This window comes from Gracilinanus agilis, chromosome 5 (genome assembly GCF_016433145.1).
Source record: "Gracilinanus agilis isolate LMUSP501 chromosome 5, AgileGrace, whole genome shotgun sequence".
NCBI classification, from domain to species: Eukaryota; Metazoa; Chordata; class Mammalia; order Didelphimorphia; family Didelphidae; genus Gracilinanus; species Gracilinanus agilis.
In genome coordinates this window covers 186,739,269-186,759,933 of record NC_058134.1, presented here as the reverse complement: position 1 = coordinate 186,759,933, position 20,665 = coordinate 186,739,269, and the positions used below count along the sequence as shown (strand labels likewise).

The following is a 20,665-nucleotide window of genomic DNA, read 5'->3' as shown; positions in this document are numbered from 1 at the left end:
TTATGTATCTACCATATATGTATCTACCAATGCAAATGTGATATCATTAGCTAAATAGTGACTTACGCATCAGAAACAATGCCCTCGGCTATTTCACAAACATGAACAAATAGGAGAGCAAATGTAAGAATCCATCTCAGGTTATGTCCAGGGAAATGAAGCCATGTATTGTGATGAATTTGTACTTTTGAACTTTGACTACCCCACCCTGAAAAAGGAGGAAAAGGCAAGACAAAATAAGGTTAGGCTATAATGAAAAAATATTTAACCAATTATTTATAAATTATTTCACTTGTTCTATAAAACTATTGCTGAATCAATACTATTTAGTAATGACATTGATGTATCTCAAAAATAACTGCTACATATTTTTAAGTATGTGAGTTTCACTAAATTTCTTTTTTAAATACATGGAAAAGAGCACAAGAAGGTCTCTCACCAATGAAATATATCATTTTTTCTTAAATCATTATAAAAAAGCATTAATTACTCAACTTGTATGGAAAAAAACTCCTCAATTTCTAATCAATAATTTAGAACTTCTCATGAGTAAGAAAATCTAAATCTATCCATGATAGATGGGAAAGTATTCTCACTTAGGAAACAGTTTTAGAGAGATTAGGGCTTTCTAGTAATAATTCTAATAATAATAATTCAATTAATTTATGGCAAATATATTGTTGAAAAGAGAGTTGCGAAGAGTAGAGTAAATCTGTTTTCTCTAGCAGCAGTTGAGTACAACATTCATTTATCAGAAACAACAAATTAAAAATATCAATTCATCATGAAGCTTGGTATAATAATAACTATTATAATCATGGCTAACTTTTATATAGCCCCTACTATGTGCCAGACACTATGCTAAGAGATTAACAAGGATCTTTCCATTTGATCTTCACAACAACCTTGAGAGAGAGGTTTTATAATTATCCCCATTTTACAGATAATGGACCTGAGGCAAATGAACTAAGGTGACTTGCTAGGATCACAAAGTTAGTAGGGTCTGTAGCCTCATTTGAACTCATCTTCCTGATTCCAAGCTATCCAGTAGGTAACCTAGTGCCAGAGTCCATCTTATTAAATAAAAATTTGCAGAACCTCAAATCTTAAGTTAAAATTTTTATTTTCTTTGGAAAAAGGGACCCCACTGGAGTTCTCAATGTTAGCACTCTTCATACCTTCCTGTACCTTTTAAATGAATGTAAAGTACCACATTCCTAGAGTGGAAGTTGGTATGAGTTTAGATTATCCTTGTGACAAAATAATTATTAAAGGCCTAGAGTTTCTGTTCAGGAAGGAATTACTATATAGTCACAAAAGCACTATAATATTTATTAAAATACTTCATTTCTTGGTTTCTCAATTTTTATACACTAATTACATTTTTTAAAATTCCTTATCTTCCCCACAGACTCCCACAGATCTTCCTGAGGCCAAAGGCCAGCATATGTGCTAAATTTTCAGCCAATTTCCAAGCATAGAACATAAGAAATGCATTAAATACTTTTCAAATTTGAATACGCATAGTGCTCTTAGTAATTCATACAACAAATGCTCTCTCTAGCTGAAAATATTTTTCTCATTCTTGCTGACAAACTAACCCTTTCAGTACACCAGTAATTAGACTTCATTTTATGATATCATTCAGACTTTATTTTAAGTTGATGTTGCTGATGTCAAAATTTTCATGACCCCATTTGAGATTTTCTTGACAAAGATACTGGAGTGGTTTGCCATTTCCTTCTATCCATTTTACAAATGAGAAACTAAGGCAAGGAGGGTTAATCGAGTTGCCCACAGTCACACAGTTAGTAAATATCTGAGACCAGATCTGAACTCTACAAGATGTGTCTTCCTGACTTGAGGCTGAGCACTCTATCTACTATGGCACATAGCTGCCACAAAGTGAATCACCATTTTATAATGGTGAAGGAAACTTTATATATTCCATTGGTTAGATCTTTCCTGTGTCCCTTCTTGAAGATGCAGTGTAATTAGAGATGTATTAAAAATCTTACATTTGGATTCAAAACATCAACTTCACAAATACAAGACAGAGAAAAATATAGGTATTTTAGTAAACCTCCAAATCCAAATGGATCAATATTATGCTATAGCAGCCAAAAATACTAGTCCACACTTAGAATCCATTAGGATAAAGAATAATATCTAGGACAAATAAGGCAAAATTACATTCTATTCTGACTTACAGTTCTGGGAATATTGTGGGAAGGATACTGCTGACTTGGACAATATCCAGGATTTGTGAAGTTTGTGCTTTTGAAGATCCATTTAAGGAATTAGAGCTGTTGAGCTCTGGGAAGCATAGATATGGGATGAGGATGGGGGTAGAACTGAGAAAAAGGTAAGAAAGGTGGCTACAAATATTTTAATAACTCTTTTACAGAAAATTATTAACCTCATTCTTCAAGATCCCAAGGGCCGACTAGAACAAAAAGCAAAGGGTAGAAGTTTCAAAAACACAAATTTAGGTGTGAAATAATGAAAAACCTAAGCCAATTTATAAAAGAATAAAGAACAAATTCAATAGCATTCAATCCTAAAAGTAGCTGTTTCTCTCTCCATTTATTAATGTAGGCACTAGAACATAGGACCTCTTTCATCTGTTTGTGTTGGGGTTTTTTTGTATTTATTCCACATAAATATATACCTAACTATGTGGTTTTCACATCAATAGTCTGTAAGTTCATTGAGATCAGAAGAAACTATTTCACTTTTATCTGTATATCATCAATTATCTAGCACAATACCTAAAATATGACAGATTCTTAATAAATGTTTGTTGAATTAAACTCATTATTATCTTCAATGTAATACATTCCTAAAGGAAAGGGATAAATGTTGGAGGGCATGTGGCAAGAGTTGTGAATTGGTCCAACCATTATGGAGGGCAATTTGGAACTATTTGGAACCATAGTACTGCTGGGTTTGTTCTCCAAAGAGATAATAAGGAAAAAGACTTGTACAAAATATTCATAGCCATGCTCTTTATGGTGGCAAAAAATTGGAAAATGAGGGGGTGTCCCTCAATTGGGGAATATGTTGGTGATGGAATATTATTGTGCTAAAAGGAATAAAGAACTGGAGGAATTCCATGTGAACTGGAAAGACCTCCAGGAATTGATGCAGAGCAAAAGTAACAGAACCAGAAGAATATTGTACACAGATACTGATACACTGTGGCACAACTGAATGTAAAGGACTTTTCTACCAGTAGCAATGAAATGATTCAGGACAATCCATAGGAACTTAGGAGAAAAATGTTATCCACAACCAGGGAAAGAACTGTGCATCCAGAAATGCATTAGAAAAATATATGAGGGATAGAATGAGACTTCTGGGTTAAAATGGTGGCATAGTAGAGGCAGGGCCACTTTCTCTCCTTATCAGTAGACACAGAATACATCCAAAGGATAAGAAAACAAAATCCAGATGAAAGAAGGGACCCCACAATAGGGCTCAGTATCGAAGGTACATGGGATTTTGGCACTTCCACACTATAAGGGGGAAAATAGCTTCCATCAAAGCATGAGCAGATCAACCCTCCCCCACCCCATCCACAGTACCAGAGTCAGAGACTGCGCTCCGGAGTTAGAGAGAGAGGGGGCACAAAATCTAGCTCCTGGGCAGATAGCTGGCACTACTAGGAACTTGCCCCTGAGAGCAGCAGGACCTGAGATCCCAAGTATCTGGAAAACTCAGACCTTGGACACAGGAGTGGGGCTGGGGAAAATCTCAGGTGGAGGAGCAAGCATGGGCCAAGTTCCGGGCTCTGGGCAGCCGGCTAGGACCACGGGGGCTTGACCCTGAAAACAGCTAGACCAGAGACCCCAGGAGTCTGGAAAATTAAGACCTTGGACACGGGAGTGGGGCTGAGAGAGGTAGCTGAAGCACCCAGCTCGCTCAGACTCAAGGGAAAATCTCAGGTGGAGGAGCAAGTGTGGGCCAAGTCCCAAGCTCTGGGCAGCTGGCTAGGAACATGGGGGCTTGACCCTGAAAACAGCTAGACTAGAGAACCCAGGAGGGTCCCCAGAGAAGCCAATAGACTCACAAAGAAGTCTCAGGAAAAAAACAGCTCCCTAACTCCATACAAAGAGAATCAGATTGCCTTACTCAGACTTCTGGCAGATAAAACATAATGATGCCAATCAAGACCCAAGAAATAAACAAGAAGACCAAGAAAAAAAGCTCAAACACTTGATAACTTCTGCACAGAAAAAAACAGAAAACAGAGGAGGACAAACAATTAAAGACATCCAAACCTTCCAAAAAAATGAAACTTCAAGATCACAAGATCTTGAAGAGTTCAAATCTGAGATTATGAGGAAGATGGAAGAGATATGGTAAGAAAAATAACAGTTTAAATGGCAGAATTTCGCAATTGAAAAGTGAGGCTCAGAAATAAAATGAATTGATACGCAAACTGAAGACCAAAAATGAACAGCTGGAAGCCTTGAAGAACCAGATAGAGCAGACAGAAAAGAAAAACCAGTCTCTAAAGGCTAGAATTGGGCAATTAGAAGCCAATGATCTCTCAAGACAACAAGAACAAATAAAGCAAAGTTAAAAGACTGATAAAATAGAAGGAAACATGAAATACCTCACTGAGAAATTGACAGATTAAGGAAACAGGTCTAGAAGAGACAATTTGAGAATCATTGGTCTTCCTGAAAAACCAGAAATTAATAGAAATTTGGACTCCATACTAAAAGAAATTATTCAGCAAAATTGCCCTGAAGTTCTACAACAAGAGGGCATATAGACATTGAAAGGATCCATAGATCACCCTCTACCCTAGACCCTGAAAAGACAACACCCAGAAACATAACAGCCAAATTCAAGAGCTTCCAAGTAAAAGTAAAAATATTACAAGAAGCCAGAAAGAGACAATTCAGATATCAAGGGGCCCCAATCAGGATCACATAGGACCTGGCAGTCTCCACACTAAAAGAACAGAAAGGCAAGAGAACTGGGTCTACAACCAAGAATCATCTACCCATCAAAACTGACTATATACTTCCAGGGGAAAGTATGGCCATTCAACAAGATAGAAGATTCCAAATATTTGCACAGAAAAGATCAGGACTAAATGGAAAACTCAATATCCAGCCACAAAAATCAAGAGAAACATGAAAAAGGTAAATTAGAGACAGAGGGGAAAGAAAGAAAATTCTTATTCTTAAATTTATCTCTTTAAGGGCCTTAATGAGATCAAATTATTTGTATTCCTATATGGAGAAGTGTTATGTATAATTTTCAAAAACTGTATTCACTATCATAGTAATTGGAATAATTATTCATAGGGAGAGGTTGGAGCACTAAATGGTCTAAGATGAGATGGGGCAGGGAAAAAAAGAGGAGGGGGTAAATAGCAGATGGCATCAAGAGAAACTTGAATGAATAAGAAAAATAGGATATTCTATACCACACAAAGAGAGCATGGGAAAGGGAGGGGATCAATACTATTATAAAAAGGAGAGGAAGAGAGCATTAAGAAGTAATATTAAAACGTTACTCTCAGTGGAATTAACCCTGAGAGGGAAGAGTAGCTATAGCCATTGGGATATAGAATTCTATCTAACCCTACTGAGAAAGTCAGAAGGGATCAACCAAGGGGAGCAGAGGAGTGGGGAGGTCAAAAAAGGGATGGGAGGGGAGGAGAGAGGGAATTCATTAGGCCTTAAAAAATAAAAAGAGGGGAATAATAAGGAAGGGGGTGGAGAGGGAAGTAAATCAAGGGAGGGGACAAGGGGGACCGGTCTAAAACAAACCACTAGTTTAAAAGGAAATAGTTTAAGAATAAGGAGCAGAACTAAGAGAGGAAACCAAAATGTTGGAGAATACACAACTGATAATTATAACTCTGAATGTGAATGGGATGAACTCGCCTATAAAACGGACGCAAATAGCAGAGTGGATTAGAAACCAAAATCCTACCATATGTTGTCTACAAGAAACACATATGAGGCAGGTGGACATACACAGGTTTAAGGTCAAGGGCTTGAGCAAAATCTTTTGGGCTTCAAATGAGAAAAAGAAGGCAGGCGTGGCGATCATGATTTCTGACAGAGCCAAAGTAAAAATAGATTTGGTTAAAAGAGATAGGGAAAGTAATTACATCCTGATGAAAGGCAGTATAGACAATGAGGAAATAACAGTGCTCAACATGTATGCACAAAACGGTATAGCATCCAAATTCCTAAAGGAGAAACTTGCAGAGCTGAAGAAGGAAATAGATAGTAAAACCATACTAGTGGGAGATCTAAATATTCCTCTTTTAGATTTAGATAAATCAAACCAAAAAATAAATAAGAAAGAGATAAGAGAGGTGAATGAAATCCTAGAAAAATTAGATTTAATAGATATGTGGAGAAAAATAAATAGGGACAAAAAGGAATACACCTTCTTTTCAGCTGCACATGGCAAATTCACAAAGATTGATCATGTAATAGGGCATAGAAACATTGCAAACAGATGCAAAAGAGCAGAAAAATAAATGTAACTTTCTCATATCATAATGCAATAAAAATAATAATTAGTAAGGGCACCTGGACAGGAAAATCAAAAAACAATTGGAAATTAAACAATATGATTCTACAAAACCAGTTGGTCAAAAAAGAAATCAGAGAAACAATCAACAATTTCATTAAAGAGAATGACAATGATGAGACATCCTACCAAACTCTATGGGATGCAGCTAAGGAAGTACTCAGGGAGAAATTTATATCCTTGAATGCATATATTAAAAAATTAGGGAGGGCAGAGATTAATGAATTGGGCATGCAACTTAAAAAACTAAAAAGTGAGCAAATTAAAAATCCCCAGATGAAAACTAAATTAGAAATACTAAAAATTAAGGGAGAAATTAATAAAAATCAAAAGTAAAAGAACTATTGAATTAATAAATAAGACTAGAAACTGGTATTTTGAAAAAACAGATAAAATAGACAAAGTACTGGTCAATCTAATAAAAAAAGAAAGAAGAAATCCAAACTGACAGCATCAAAGATGAAAAGGGACACCTCCCCTCTAATGAAGAGGAAATGAAGGCAATCATTAAAAACTATTTTGCCCAATTATATGGCAATAAATATAGCAATCTAGGAGATATGGATGAATATTTACAAAAATATAAATTGCCTAGATTAACAGCAGAAGAAATAAAATACCTAAATAATCCCATATCAGAAAAAGAAATTGAACAAGCCATCAAATAACTCTCTAAGAAAAAATCGCCAGGCCCTGATGGATTCACAAGTGAATTCTATCAAACATTCAAAGAGCAACTAATCCCAATACTATACAAATTATTTGATATAATAAGCAAAGAAGTAGTCCTACCAAATTCCTTTTATGACAAAAATATGGTACTGATTCCAAAGCCAGGTAGATCAAAAACAGAGAAAGAAAACTACAGACCAATCTCCCTAATGAACATAGATGCAAAAATCTTAAATAGAATACTAGCAAGTGAACAAGAGGACTATCCATCATGATCAGGTGGGATTTATACCAGGAATGCAAGGATAGTTCAACATTAGGAAAACCATTCACATAATTGACCATATCAACAATCTAACAAACAAAAATGACATGATTATCTCAATAGATGCTGAAAAAGCCTTTGACAAAATACAGCACCCATTCCTATTGAAAACACTGGAAAGTATAGGAATAGAAGGATCTTTCCTAAAAATAATAAACAGTATATACCTAAAACCATCAACAAGCATCATATGCAATGGGGATAAATTAGAAGCCTTCCCAATGAGATCAGGAGTGAAACAAGGATGTCCACTATCACCTCTATTATTTAACATTGACTAGAAACACTAGCAGTAGCAATTAGAGAAGAAAAAGAAATTGAAGGTATCAAAATAGGCAAAGAGGAGACTAAGCTATCACTCTTTGCAGATGATATGATGGTATACTTAAAAAATCCTAGAGAATCAACTAAGAAGCTTGTAGAAATAATCAACAACTTTAGCAAAGTTGCAGGATACAAAATAAATGCACAAAAATCATTAGCATTTCTACATATTTCCAACACATCACAGCAGCAAGAGGTAGAAAGCGAAACACCATTTAAAATCACCCTAGGCAATATAAAATACTTAAGAATCTTTCTACCAAAACAAACACAGGAATTATATGAACACAACTATAAAACACTTTCCAAACAATTAAAACTAGATCTAAACAATTGGAAAGGAAGGTGGCCTAGAAGGTGACCAGATATTAAACTATACTATAAAGCAGTGGTCATCAAAAAGGTATGGTACTGGCTAAGAGACAGAAGGGAGGATCAATGGAATAGACTTGGGATAAGTGACATCAGCAAGACAGTGTATGATAAACCCAAAGAGCCCAACTTTTGGGACAAAAATCCACTATTTGACAAAAACTGCTGGGAAATTTGGAAAACAATATGGGAGAGATTAGGCTTAGATCAACGTCTCACACTCTACACCAAGATAAATTCAGAATGGGTGAATGACTTGAATATAAAGAGGGAAACTATAAATAAGTTAAGTGAACACAGAATAGTATACTTGTCAGATCTCTGGGAGATGAAAGATTTTAAAACAAAGCAAGAATTAGAGAAAATTACAAAATGTAAAATAAATAATTTTGATTATATTAAATTAAAAAGTTTTTGTACAAACAAAAATAATGCAGCCAAAATCATAAGGGAAACAACAAATTGGGAAAAATCTTTATAACAAAAAACTCTGATAGGGGTCTAATTACTCAAATATACAAGGAGTTAAATCAATTGTATAAAAAAATCAAGCCATTCCCCAATTGATAAATGGGCAAGGGACATGAATAGGCAATTTTCAGATAAAGAAATCAAAACTATCAATAAGCACATGAGAAAGTGTTCTAAATCTCTAATAATTAGAGAAATGCAAATCAAAACAACTCTGAGGTACCACCTCACACCTAGCAGAATGGCTAAAATGATAGAAGGGGATAGTAATGAATGTTGGAGGTCATGTGGAAAAATTGGGACATTAATGCATTGCTGGTGGAGTTGTGAACTGATCCAACCATGCTGTATGGCAATTTTGAACTATGCCCAAAGAGCGATAAAAGACTGCCTGCCCTTCGATCCAGCCATAGCATTGCTGAGTTTGTACCCCCAAAGAGATCATAGATAAACAGACTTGTATGAAAATATTTATAGCTGCGCTTTTTGTGGTGGCAAAAAACTGGAAAACAAGGGTATGGCCTTGAACTGGGGAGTGGCTGAACAAATTGTGGTATATGCTAGTGATGGAATACTATTGTGCTCAAAGGAATAATAAACTGGAGGAATTCCATGTAAACTGGAAAGACCTCCAGCAACTGATGCAGAGCAAAAGGAGCAGAACCAGGAGAACATTGTACACAGAGACTGACACACTCTGGTAAAATCGAATGTAATGGACTTCTGTACTAGCAGCAAGGTAATGACCCAGGACAATTCTGAGGGATTTATGGAAAAAAACTCTACCAACATTCAGAGGAAGAACTGCAGGAGTGGAAACACAGAAGTAAAACAACCCCTTGAACACACGGGTTGATGTGGACATGGTTGGGGATGTAGACACTAAATGACTGCACCAACGCAACTATCAATAATATGTAAATAAGTCTTGACTGATCACTTGTGTTAAAACCAGTGGAAATCTGCGCTGGATATGGGGAGGGGGGTTAAAGTGGGGGCGAAGGGGAAAGTAAAAACATGAATCATGTAAAAAAATATAAAAAGTCCAAAAAGAAAAAAAGAGAAAAATGAAAAATATACGATTGACTGCATAGTGTGATAGGGATATGTTTAGGATAGTGATGTTAAAGAATCGCTCTACTGCAAATTCGAATAACACGGAAATGGGTTTTGAACAATGATACATTTATAACCCAGTGGAACTCTTGTCAGCTTTGGGAGGAGAGAGGAGAAAGAGGGGGGTGGGAGGAGGATCATGAATCATGTAACCATGGAAAAATATTCTAAATAAAAAATGTTTTAAATGTAATGCATTCCATTCAGTAGGTTAAGCAATCCCATTTCCTTTAACTTTTCATCCATCACTGAACCTATTCTCCTTCCTTCTCCATTTTATTTCCTATGACTTTTTCTTAATTTTTCTATCATAACTCTACAGCATATTAAAATGATTTTGCCTGTAACGGATCACATACCACTAAATGTGAGAAACTACATTCAACTAGTAATCAGTTTTCCCTTCTACTGCATATTTTAAAGAATAAAATTTTTATCAATGCTTATCTAGTTATAACAGATAAGAATAAGAGATTACTTACCAATAAACAATATTGGAAAGGTAATAAACAACAGGAAGACATGAGGGACCAGGTTAAGGGCATCGACAAAACACTCATTTTGTAATACACCCTTTTTGATGTCATAAGAAGAAATGTTGTCACCACAAAAAGAAAGGCTCATTTTTTCCTGCTGATTTTCCTAGGAAAAGAGAGGAAAAAAATTAAGTAGTATTATATAAGCTATTATTAAATTTTTATTAAGAACTCAATTTTTAGAATATGGAAGGATCTTGGAATTTTGCAGATAAAAAAGGCAAATATCTGTAAATTAATACAATTAAGAATATTTTAGTCTCTTATATTTTCCTTAATTTTATTTTGAGAAAATAGTATCATCAATATTAATCTATATAACTCACTGATTTTAGGAAAGAGAAGGGATAACACAGTAAGGGAAAGGGATAAGAAAAAGTTAATTGATTATTTAAGAAACTTACAAGGATGAAGATTTCAGTAAGTATGAGAACAGGTTTAGATAAAAATATAACTGAAACATTTTAGTTAAGTGCAAAAAAAGTAGTTGACCAGAGGCTCAATGAACACAAGTTTTCCTATCACATGTCAGTTGACAACTTTTTCTATCAGAAGGATAGGAAATGAATAAAAATCAATGAAAAAAATTAACCATGGAGTGAGCTAGGTTGCTCAGTGGTTTGAGAGCCAGGCTTAGAGACAAGAGGTCCTGGGTTCAAATCTGACCTCAGATACTTCCTAGTGTGTGACCCTGGTCAAGTCACTTAAGCCCCATTGCCTACCCTTACCGCTCTTCTGCCTTAGAACCAATACGAAGTACTGATTTTAAGACTGAAGGTAAGGGTATTAAAAGAAATTAAACCAATTTGAAATTGAATGAAAATGCTAAATGCATAAAAGCAGTATGTTCTTATATGTGATTTTTCTGGTAAATAAAATTTAACTAACTACCTATTTAATTATTTTCCAATAACAGCCTTCTGCTAGAAGGCCAAATAGGATAGTAGAGAACTCCACTTTAAGTCAGAAAAACTTAGTTTCAGGACTTTCCTCTAATAAATACTAGGTGAGTGACCATGATTAGGATGTAATGGACAAGAGATTTAAGTAATAACTTTCTTTGTCCTCAGCAAAAAAAAAAAAAAAAGGATGATTTTGGAAAGGCCAATCTCACAAATAAAATACCTTCCCAGTGAATATTAATGTAGAGGAAGGAACTCATATACATTCCAGAAGCCTAGGTTCTAACTTCAAGAAGATCACAGTTGTTAAGCAAAACACTTTTCTTTATCTGGACCATGCATAGGTCTTCTGTAAGAGAATAAAACTAGAATTCAGGGACTCTTAACCTGGGATTGGTTCAGTGAACTCATGTCTTTATATATGTATTTTGGCAACTATGTTTCCATAAAATGTATTTCCTTTGTAAAAAATAAAAATAAAAAATAAACCCTAAAGCCAATTAATGACTATGTAAATAATATTTACAACAATGAAAGAATGTATTAAAACTTAGATGATGCATTTAATGAAATCCTCATGGGAAAAATGTCTATGAAAATGTACATTAAGAATTTTAAAAGACTAGAAATTTTTAAATGAATTCAAAAGGAAAAAAGACCTGAAAATTAAAGGAGAATCAGATGGAAAACAGTAGAAATGATCAACAAATTCATTTGGAGGACCAAAGTATCTAAAATATTAGGGGAAAGCATGAAAAAAGGATAGAAATTAGAGACATAGCACTTTCAGATCTCAAATTTTATTATAAAATGTCAGATATCAAAATGATTTTGTATTGGTTGAAAAGAAGAGAGGCAGATAAAGGGAATACACTAGCTAGGGAACCCATCCTCCAGACAACAGAGCCCAAGGGCAAGGGCTCTGGGATGCCTCCTTAAGAGCTGGCTTTGGTCCTGAAAGTCATGCACCAACAAGAGACCACCATTGCCCTTGAAGCACAGGATATAAGCCCTATTAGATAAAGAAGTAAGAGTAAGAAATCTGGAAAACCTGGGTGAAAGTCCACTTCCAAATATGATCTCCACACATAATCAATGCCATCAAAGACAAGGGTATTTCTTGGTGGATTTTTATGCACCCCCCAAAAAAACAAAGCTGTTGACAGTATAATGGAACATTTATCGAGAGACATTGATATGATCAGGGAGAATATTATGAAAACACCTTGCAGTGAAAAAATGTGAACCCATCATTCCTGTTCCTCTTGAACATAAATTATATTTGAGAAGAAATAAAGAGATGTGGCTGGTTGCAGGTTTATCTCTAATTCCACGACAAAGTGCACCATTTATTCTCAGGTTACTAGTCTTCATCTTTAATTGCATAGGAACTTTGTAATTAGCAAATGCCAAATGTACCTTTAATTTTCAAAATTAACATGTTAATATAATCTTGGCATCTTCTGAGAGGAATATGACTCTCCTAAGGCAATTTACTCAATTATCCTCAGACCTATGTGAGACCAAAACATCATTATTTTTAAGGTCATTCTCCACTTAAAAACAAAAAATAAGTATTTAAGTAGTATCATCAAAATTGCAATTATTGTTGAAAAGTGAAAAGTGAATAATGCTACGGGAAGGGCAAATGCATTAAAGCTGCCTTGGGTTAGGGACCCTGTTTCTAGACAATCATAATCATGATTAAACTGTGTAATGTTAGAATTAAAATTATCTGGAAACTGTATTTTAATTTATAATTATTAGATATTAAAAGTTGGAGTTGGAGAGAAAGAAAGGCACCTTGTCACATGGCTCCCCTCCTGTTTCTCTTTAATAGCTAAGAAAGACCAAGCCAGGGAAAGTCAAGGGGGCTACACACTGCTTCCTAGCCAAAGCCTGGCAGTGAGCTGCCCCACCAGGCAAGCTTCCAGGCCAAAAGCCAAGAACCATATCCCCTGCTGCTTCCTCAAACCCTACTTTACAACCCCTGTGATGTTACTTCTTCTGGGTCTCTCTGGTTGGACAGATGACCTCAGTCCAGGTCACAGTGCAGTCTTCCAGATGCCAGGAGTCAGGGGGGACAAGAGATAAGCATCTTCCAGACCAGGGAGTCTATAGTAAGCATGTCCACCCAATCAAAAAGTGAGGCTATTTCAAAACCTTCCTTTCTAAAAGAAAAAAGTGGTACAGTTTATATTAAATTCACATAGAAACCAGGCATAAATAAATGTTTAAAATCACTGTGTAGTATTATTGTGAATTCTTTCTGAAAGGGTAATAAAGGTAATTTTAAAAATTAAAAAGAGACTAGCAAAGGAGAATAAGAAGAATTAGAACGTAACAACCCAAAGATTAATAAACCCCGAAACATAAATTACTTAGGAAAGGATTTTCTATTTGATAAGAACTTTTGGGAAAACTGGAAACCAGTCTGAATTAAACCAACATCTTAGTCCGTATCCCAAAATAAATTTGAAATGGATACAACCAGAATATTAAAAATCACACCGTACCAAATTAGAAGAGAAACACATCATACTATGGGAAGAGATGTATCCTTAATCAAATCAGAAAAAGAGGCAATTACAAAATATTAAAAAGAGAATTTTGATTACATGGAATTGAAAAGCTTCTGCACAAATATCGAGTGTATCCAATGTATCCAATATAAGAATATATCCAATGTATTCAATATAAGAAGGAAAGCAGAATGGGGGAAAATTTTTATATCAATTTCTCAGATAAAGATTTGGCATACAAAATGCACATACATAATGACCTTAAGCAAAATGTTCTAAATAACTAGTAAGAAGAAAAATGCAAATCAAAATAATCCTGAATCTTCATCTCAAAAGAAGAAAATTGTCAGCATTGACAAAAATGAAAATAGTCAATGCTGGAGGGATTGAAGGAAAATAGACACACTAGTTCATGGCTGGTGGAAATATAAATGAATAGACTAATTTTGGAAAACAATTTGGGATTATGCAAATAAAATGACTAAAATGTCCAAACTCTTTTACTCAGAGACACTACTAGACTTATAGCCAAGGATGCCATTGATAAAAAAAAAATCCAACAGGTACCCAAATATTCAGAGCAGCATTTTTTTTTGTGGTAACAAAGCAGCTAAGAGCAGACAGAAGGGATTGAGAAGATGTCCATCAGCTGGAGAATGACTAAAAAAACTGGTAAATATAATAGCATATGGCTTTACTTTAAGAAATTTCAAATATGATCAACACAGATAGGCATGGAGAGACTTCCATAGATTGATGTGAAATAAAGAGCCAAGAAAACAACATGTACAATGAATACAACAATGTAAATGACAACCACCACCACAAAACAACTGAAATTAAACTAAATATTTGAAAATTATAATAGCCTGCCCTAAATAGAGAAAATATCTTCTCTCCAGTCCATTCCTAGGGTGGGAGGTTCAGGGATAGGGTTTTTGCAAATTATTTCACACTTCATTTATTCATCACTTTTGCTTATTTTCTATTGTTTGTGGTAAAATTGGGACACTAATACACTGCTGGTGGAGTTGTGAATTGGTCCAACCATTCTAGAGGGGAATTGGGAATTATATGCAAAGAGCTGTAAAAGAATGCCTACCCTTTGACCCAGCCATACCACTGCTTGGTTTGGAACCCCAAAGAGACAATAAGGAAAAAGACATGTACAAAAATATTTATAGCCATGCTCTTTGTGGTGGCAAAAAAAATGGAAAATGAGGGGGTGTCCATCAATTGGGAAATGGCTGAATAAATTGTGGCATCTGATTGTGATGGAATATTATTGTGCTGAAAGGAATAATGAACTGGAGGAATTCCATGTGTACTGGAAAGACCTCCAAGAATTGATTCAGAGCAAAGTAGCAGAACCAGGAGAACATTGTAGACAGAGACAAATATATTATGGCACAAATAAAAATAGACTTCTCTACTAACAGCAATGCAATGACCCAGGACATTATTGTGAGGAATTTATGAGAAAGAACACTATCCACATCCAGAGAAATAACTGTGGGAGCAGAAACATAGAAAAAAACATATGATCAATCATATAGTTCTATAAGGATATGATTAGTGTTTGGGCATTAAAAGATCATTTTACTACAAATATAAATAACATGGATATAGGTTTTGAACAATGATACATGTATAACCCAGTGGAACTGCTTGTCACCTCTGGAAGGGGAAAGGAAAGAATCATGTAACCATGGGAAAATATTCTAAATAAAAAAAAATTTTAAAGAAAAAATTTTAAAAAAGACTTGCCCCTTCTCTACCAACCCGAGGCCCTTCCAATAAAATTATTAATTATATAGCTAATTATATAATAATTGTGTCTTAATTAATTATGCATGGTTATAAATATAAATATATTCATGATTCTTTTACAAAACATACATCTGCTAAGGGATCATGAAGAGTTGGACATGACTGAAAAAACAATCAATAGCAGTATCATTTATGTGACCTTTTGACTGCTCCCTTAACTTTCCTGGGCCTTAGTTTTATCATCTGTAAAATGAAATGGCCTGCTTGAATGACCTTTAATATCCCTTGCAGTTCTAGATCTATGTTGCTTCTTTGTCGATTATTGGATAATTTTGAGTTCCTGCCATATGAAAGGGAATGTACATTTTCTTCTCCCAGTGGCCTTAAAAGTTCTTTAAGTTTAGTATCCTGAAGATTTTTGTATCCTTCCGTAAAGAAGTTGTCTTACTCTCTCTAAAAGCCACTAACAGTTTATAAGATTCCAAAAATATGAAATATCATTTTCCTTATATGTATGAAACCTCAATCTTTTTGAAATGATAAAACGAAAAAAAATCAACTAATCACTTTTCTTTCAAAGTTGAGAGCAGTACAGAGAAGTCTGCATGTAGTGGATCAACTGTTAAGTCATTAAAAGGAGTCGTTTCAGGGAACTTTAAAAGTGCCCATTCTATGTCATCTAAGTATTAACAGCTTATTTATTCCTATTTAGTAAACGAGTCACTCCTTTATACTGATATACCACTATCATCTCTAAATCTAGATGATTCTATGTTTTAAAAATATACTTCTCAAATGTTAAAAAATCAAGATGAGATAACATATTTGATAAATGGTAATAAAACACTGCTTTATCCAAAGGGGGAAAGGGAATTAAAAATGGTTTGAAGCATGAATTTAAAATGTAAACTATTCTTTTCCTCTTTTCTTAATTTATTCATCTGAGTTAAAATAAAAAAGAAAAAATTTCCTTTTTCCTTTCACTGTGAAAAATTTCTGAGATTGTTATCTTAATTTAGTAGAAAAAATATTGGGAGAGTTAAAATATACTCACACAATAAATGTGTAAATGATTCAAATACAAGGCAACAAGAGTATCAGTTGTATTTCACTCAATTAGATGAAGTTGGTATTGGCTTTTCTTAGCTAGATTTTAAACCTTGAAGTTTCATCATTATTATAGCTGTAAGAAAAGATACTTTTAATTTATGTAACCCATTTCTCCTAATGATTTCTGGGTACTTCATACACAGTGTCTTAAATCTTAAAGATTCTCCTGGAATAAGGTGAGATGGGATTTTAGGGATGAGTTAAGAAAATAAGCAAGAAATATAATGATATAGCAAGTTTAAAAACTTTACAAGGACACAACCAGGGCTAATATTCAGGGATCTAAATTTCAAAGAATAGGCAACACCGTCTTTAATTATTATGCTCACCTTAAATCACCCTTAATTTGTTATCTAAAAGATCAGAAGCACACTTTAGCATGTACTTCACATAGTTGACATAAAGGTCTTTAAATCATTTCCTTATTTCTATTTCAGCCTTTTCATCTCATATATTGCCCTTAGCTCTCAACTTGTTCCTTCAACCCAAATCTCTCATTTAAATCTCTTCTCCTACTTACTGATATTCCTTTTTCCCTTTTCACTCAATTGTTTCTTTCAACATTTCATCTACATTAACAGAACCTAAAGAACCAATAGAGATCTTCTAACCTCACCTTTCCTATACCCTAAATAGTGGAGAGGAGAATCTTCCCAACATCCTTTGCATAATTTTTTCCCCACAGTCCTGGATGATAGTTTTTACTTGTCATCCTTTTCCTTTAAAGAATCACTGATTACAAGTATTTAAATATTTTCCCCAAGGTCGTATTTTTAGGACTAACTACAAAGTTACTTTGTAGTATTTTGTAGTACTAACTACAAGGTTTTTAGGACTAGTAACTACAAGGTTACTAGTTTTAATAAATATTTGGTAAATTTCCATACTACAGTGAATAATATCAAAAGATGTTAGAATTGGGACTCCAGAGACTGCTTATTCTAAACTATTTATGTACTAATGTAGAAACCAAGGACTCAGAAAAAGAAGGGACCTGCCCAAGATAACACAACTGGTCTGGTAATACAGAGTATCCTAATTCATTCTTCCCACTACAACACTGTTGATATGTATAATTGTGCTCATGTTGAGCATCTGAATATTACATGTTAATAATATTGTGCATATATTTAGCAAGAGCCTCAGAGACTATTATTCACAGTGTTCACATTCAATATTTTAATTGATGACAAAGATTATTATGATAAAAGATCATTTTATTATGATAAAAGAGAAACACATCCTAACCAGCCATCCCAGAATACAAAAATGGGTAGATCCTAGGAAATGATTTGCCATTCTTTCAGACAGGTACATATTAGAAAAAGGGGGAACTACCTGAAGAACCCTAAGAAAGGGATTCTATTTATTTTGGTATGCTGAATATATAAGTATATAGTTATATAACACATAGCAAGACAGGTATTCAGTAAAGACTTGATGTGATGATAGTGATTTCATGGGATACACCAATATCTTACCTATGGCAAACAAATTTGTCATGAAGTGCATTAGTGGTTGCTATTCAGGAAGCAAAATTTCTATTCCTGAGTAAACAAATTTTTGACATTTTTCAACCATGCTCCTTTGCAAACATATTAGGTTAGAGATAGTCACTGGTCAAGTGATCCAACTTCATTATTTTTTTCCCAGGGGCTTCTTCTAGTGTAATTGAAGGGGATAACTCAGTGTTCCTGGTGTATTTCAAATCATGAAAACACAAGTTAATTTTATACTCCTGTAGGTTTGGGGTGGCCACAAAAAATATAGAGAGAGAATGGTTGAGGAAAATTTTAAAACAAAGAACATTCTCTCTTTTAAGAAGAATAAGTGGAATGTACTGTTTCTCATTTATAGGTTCCCAAAATATATTTGAAAGAGATGCCAATGAATAAATTTTGGTAGTATAAAAATATTTCAATAAAAATTTGTTTTTAAAATGAAGAAATGCCAAATACCTTTTGGATATTGGGAAAATTGATGTTTTCAAGCAAAAATTTCAAAACAGCTGTGTACCAGGTGTTCCAAGAAATCTAAGTGTTATGCTGAAAATAGCAATTAAGACTTCTAGAAGAATATAAATAAAAAATATTGAGGCATGCTTTTGAGCTCCTTTTCAACAGTATCCCTATATTTAAGGGGGGAACATTCAAATTCATTAAGTGTTATTAATTTAGTAGCATTATTACTATTAGAAATATTCCTTTTTTAAAACATGAATAAATATTAAGACAGGGAACCTGAATTCAGTTATTGCTATCAAAATGCAATGTAGAACTACAAGGTTATTTGGTTGATTTCTTCATCTGCAAAATGGGAACAAAGGCAACCTGAACTATAAAAGTAGTATTGTTCCAAATTTGTAAATAAGTATTAAGTTTGATAATTGTCACTTATTTGTTTTTACCAAAATCCCCTCCATTAGAGATGCAACACTAACAAAAAATTAATCCTGTGAGGGTTGTGAGGATCAAAGGATAGAGCGTTATTGTGACATGTAAAATTATTATTACTGATACATTGTCCATCCTCCTCTAGTATTTCACACAAATCATTACTTCTGAGTGAGTCTCTAAGTTCTGGGCAATTTTAAAGTCTCCCACAACCCAGAACAGGTATCATAAGCAATATCAAAAATCTCCATCTTATAAGTTATATGTATGTTATGTGTTATATGCATGTTAGCTATGCAGTTCAGTTCAGCAAAGATTTATAAAGTACTTGCTTAGTTCATGACATTGGGCATATTCAGAAATTATCTAAATCTCTGCAGGCTTGCACACATGAAGTTTTCAATTTATCCTTGTTACCCACAGCCTTGGTTTCCTCAGCAAGAAGTTGTAAGAGTGAACTCATTATTCACTGCCTTCTAAGAATTATCAACAAAATAACCAGATAATATGATGTTTCTAAAATTTAAAAAAAAAAAGGATTATTGAAGAAATATCTAAGAATTCAACTATGACTACTAGTCAAAATCAACACTAGTTAGCCACTGGCGGCCTGAATGAAGTTTACTCTCCTGTTTGAAAGTCCTCTCCAACATTCTCCGGTTTTAGAAGGATACAAAGAAAAATGTGAGAATTGGCCACATTAAGTTCATAAGGTAAAAAGCAAACGGCACAGCCACGTGCTTGCTACTGCTTGCAACCACTACCGGGACACTTGTGCTGCTGCTACCTTCTCTATACAAGCTAGTTTGCTAAGTTTTCTCAAGATCCTGTTTCGAGCCAAGACAACGGAACCCCTAACACCCTCAAACACTGGAAAAGCTGGAAAACCATTCTACAAATTTACAGATGTCAAGGGGGTAGGGAGGGAGAGGCACCCTGAAACTTTTGAAAATTTTCCATTGGTTCAGGAGGGGCAGCTTTTAAGCTTCGCATCTCCCCACTCTTCCCCTCCCCCAAGGCTCTGCGCAAGCCAGTCCCGGGACCTGAAGACAAAATCACAGGGGTTAGGGGAAGGGGGATGGGGAGGTAGGGGGAGATTAGACTCACACCCAGTGACTCCTGAAATGTTAGATCAAAATGGGTCGCTTACCTTTAGTCTTAAAAGAATTTTTAAGAGCCTGTCTTGCCCCCTTACTATAGCAGCATTAACTCGGGTTGATAGAGTTTGCCTTCGCGAGTGAAGCACGTAGAACCCTGCCGCGAATTATTTTTAGGGTGGTCTGAGATCAGCTGCTGCCTCCTATCGAGTTTCTAAATTGCACGAAGTACTCTCTCGCCCAGACAGACACTGTTGCTTCAGAGGCAGGAAATGGAACGAGAGACATCGAGCGAAAGGCATTCGATTTAAGGACCCCCCCACACTCCACCTTCATCCTCCACCCCCAAACACCGATCGCCTCCTTTTCAGAGACCCCCCACTTGAATAGCAAATTTACTAGGGTTAAACGCTCTTCTCGGTATGATATTTTAAATTCCAGAATAACATTCCTTTGCTCAATTGATTTAGGCTCTGAAAGTCAGT

At 34.8% G+C, this 20,665-nt stretch overlaps 1 protein-coding gene and 1 pseudogene across 1 annotated transcript in view; one reads left to right on the top strand and one right to left on the bottom strand.

The window, feature by feature from the left end:
* ABCC9 (ATP binding cassette subfamily C member 9) overlaps nucleotides 1–20,312 on the bottom strand; it is a 180,356-nt gene extending 160,044 nt beyond the window's left edge. Inside the window, exons 1-3 of the mRNA XM_044678314.1 lie at nucleotides 20,234–20,312; nucleotides 10,333–10,492; nucleotides 67–208 (exon numbers count right to left, since the gene is read on the bottom strand). Of these exons, the coding sequence (XP_044534249.1) occupies nucleotides 67–208; nucleotides 10,333–10,474 (284 nt within the window). The 5' untranslated portion in view covers nucleotides 10,475–10,492; nucleotides 20,234–20,312. The remainder of the gene's footprint in view (nucleotides 1–66; nucleotides 209–10,332; nucleotides 10,493–20,233) is intronic.
* LOC123250019 lies at nucleotides 12,216–12,687 on the top strand (annotated as a pseudogene).
* Nucleotides 20,313–20,665: the final 353 nt, after the last annotated feature.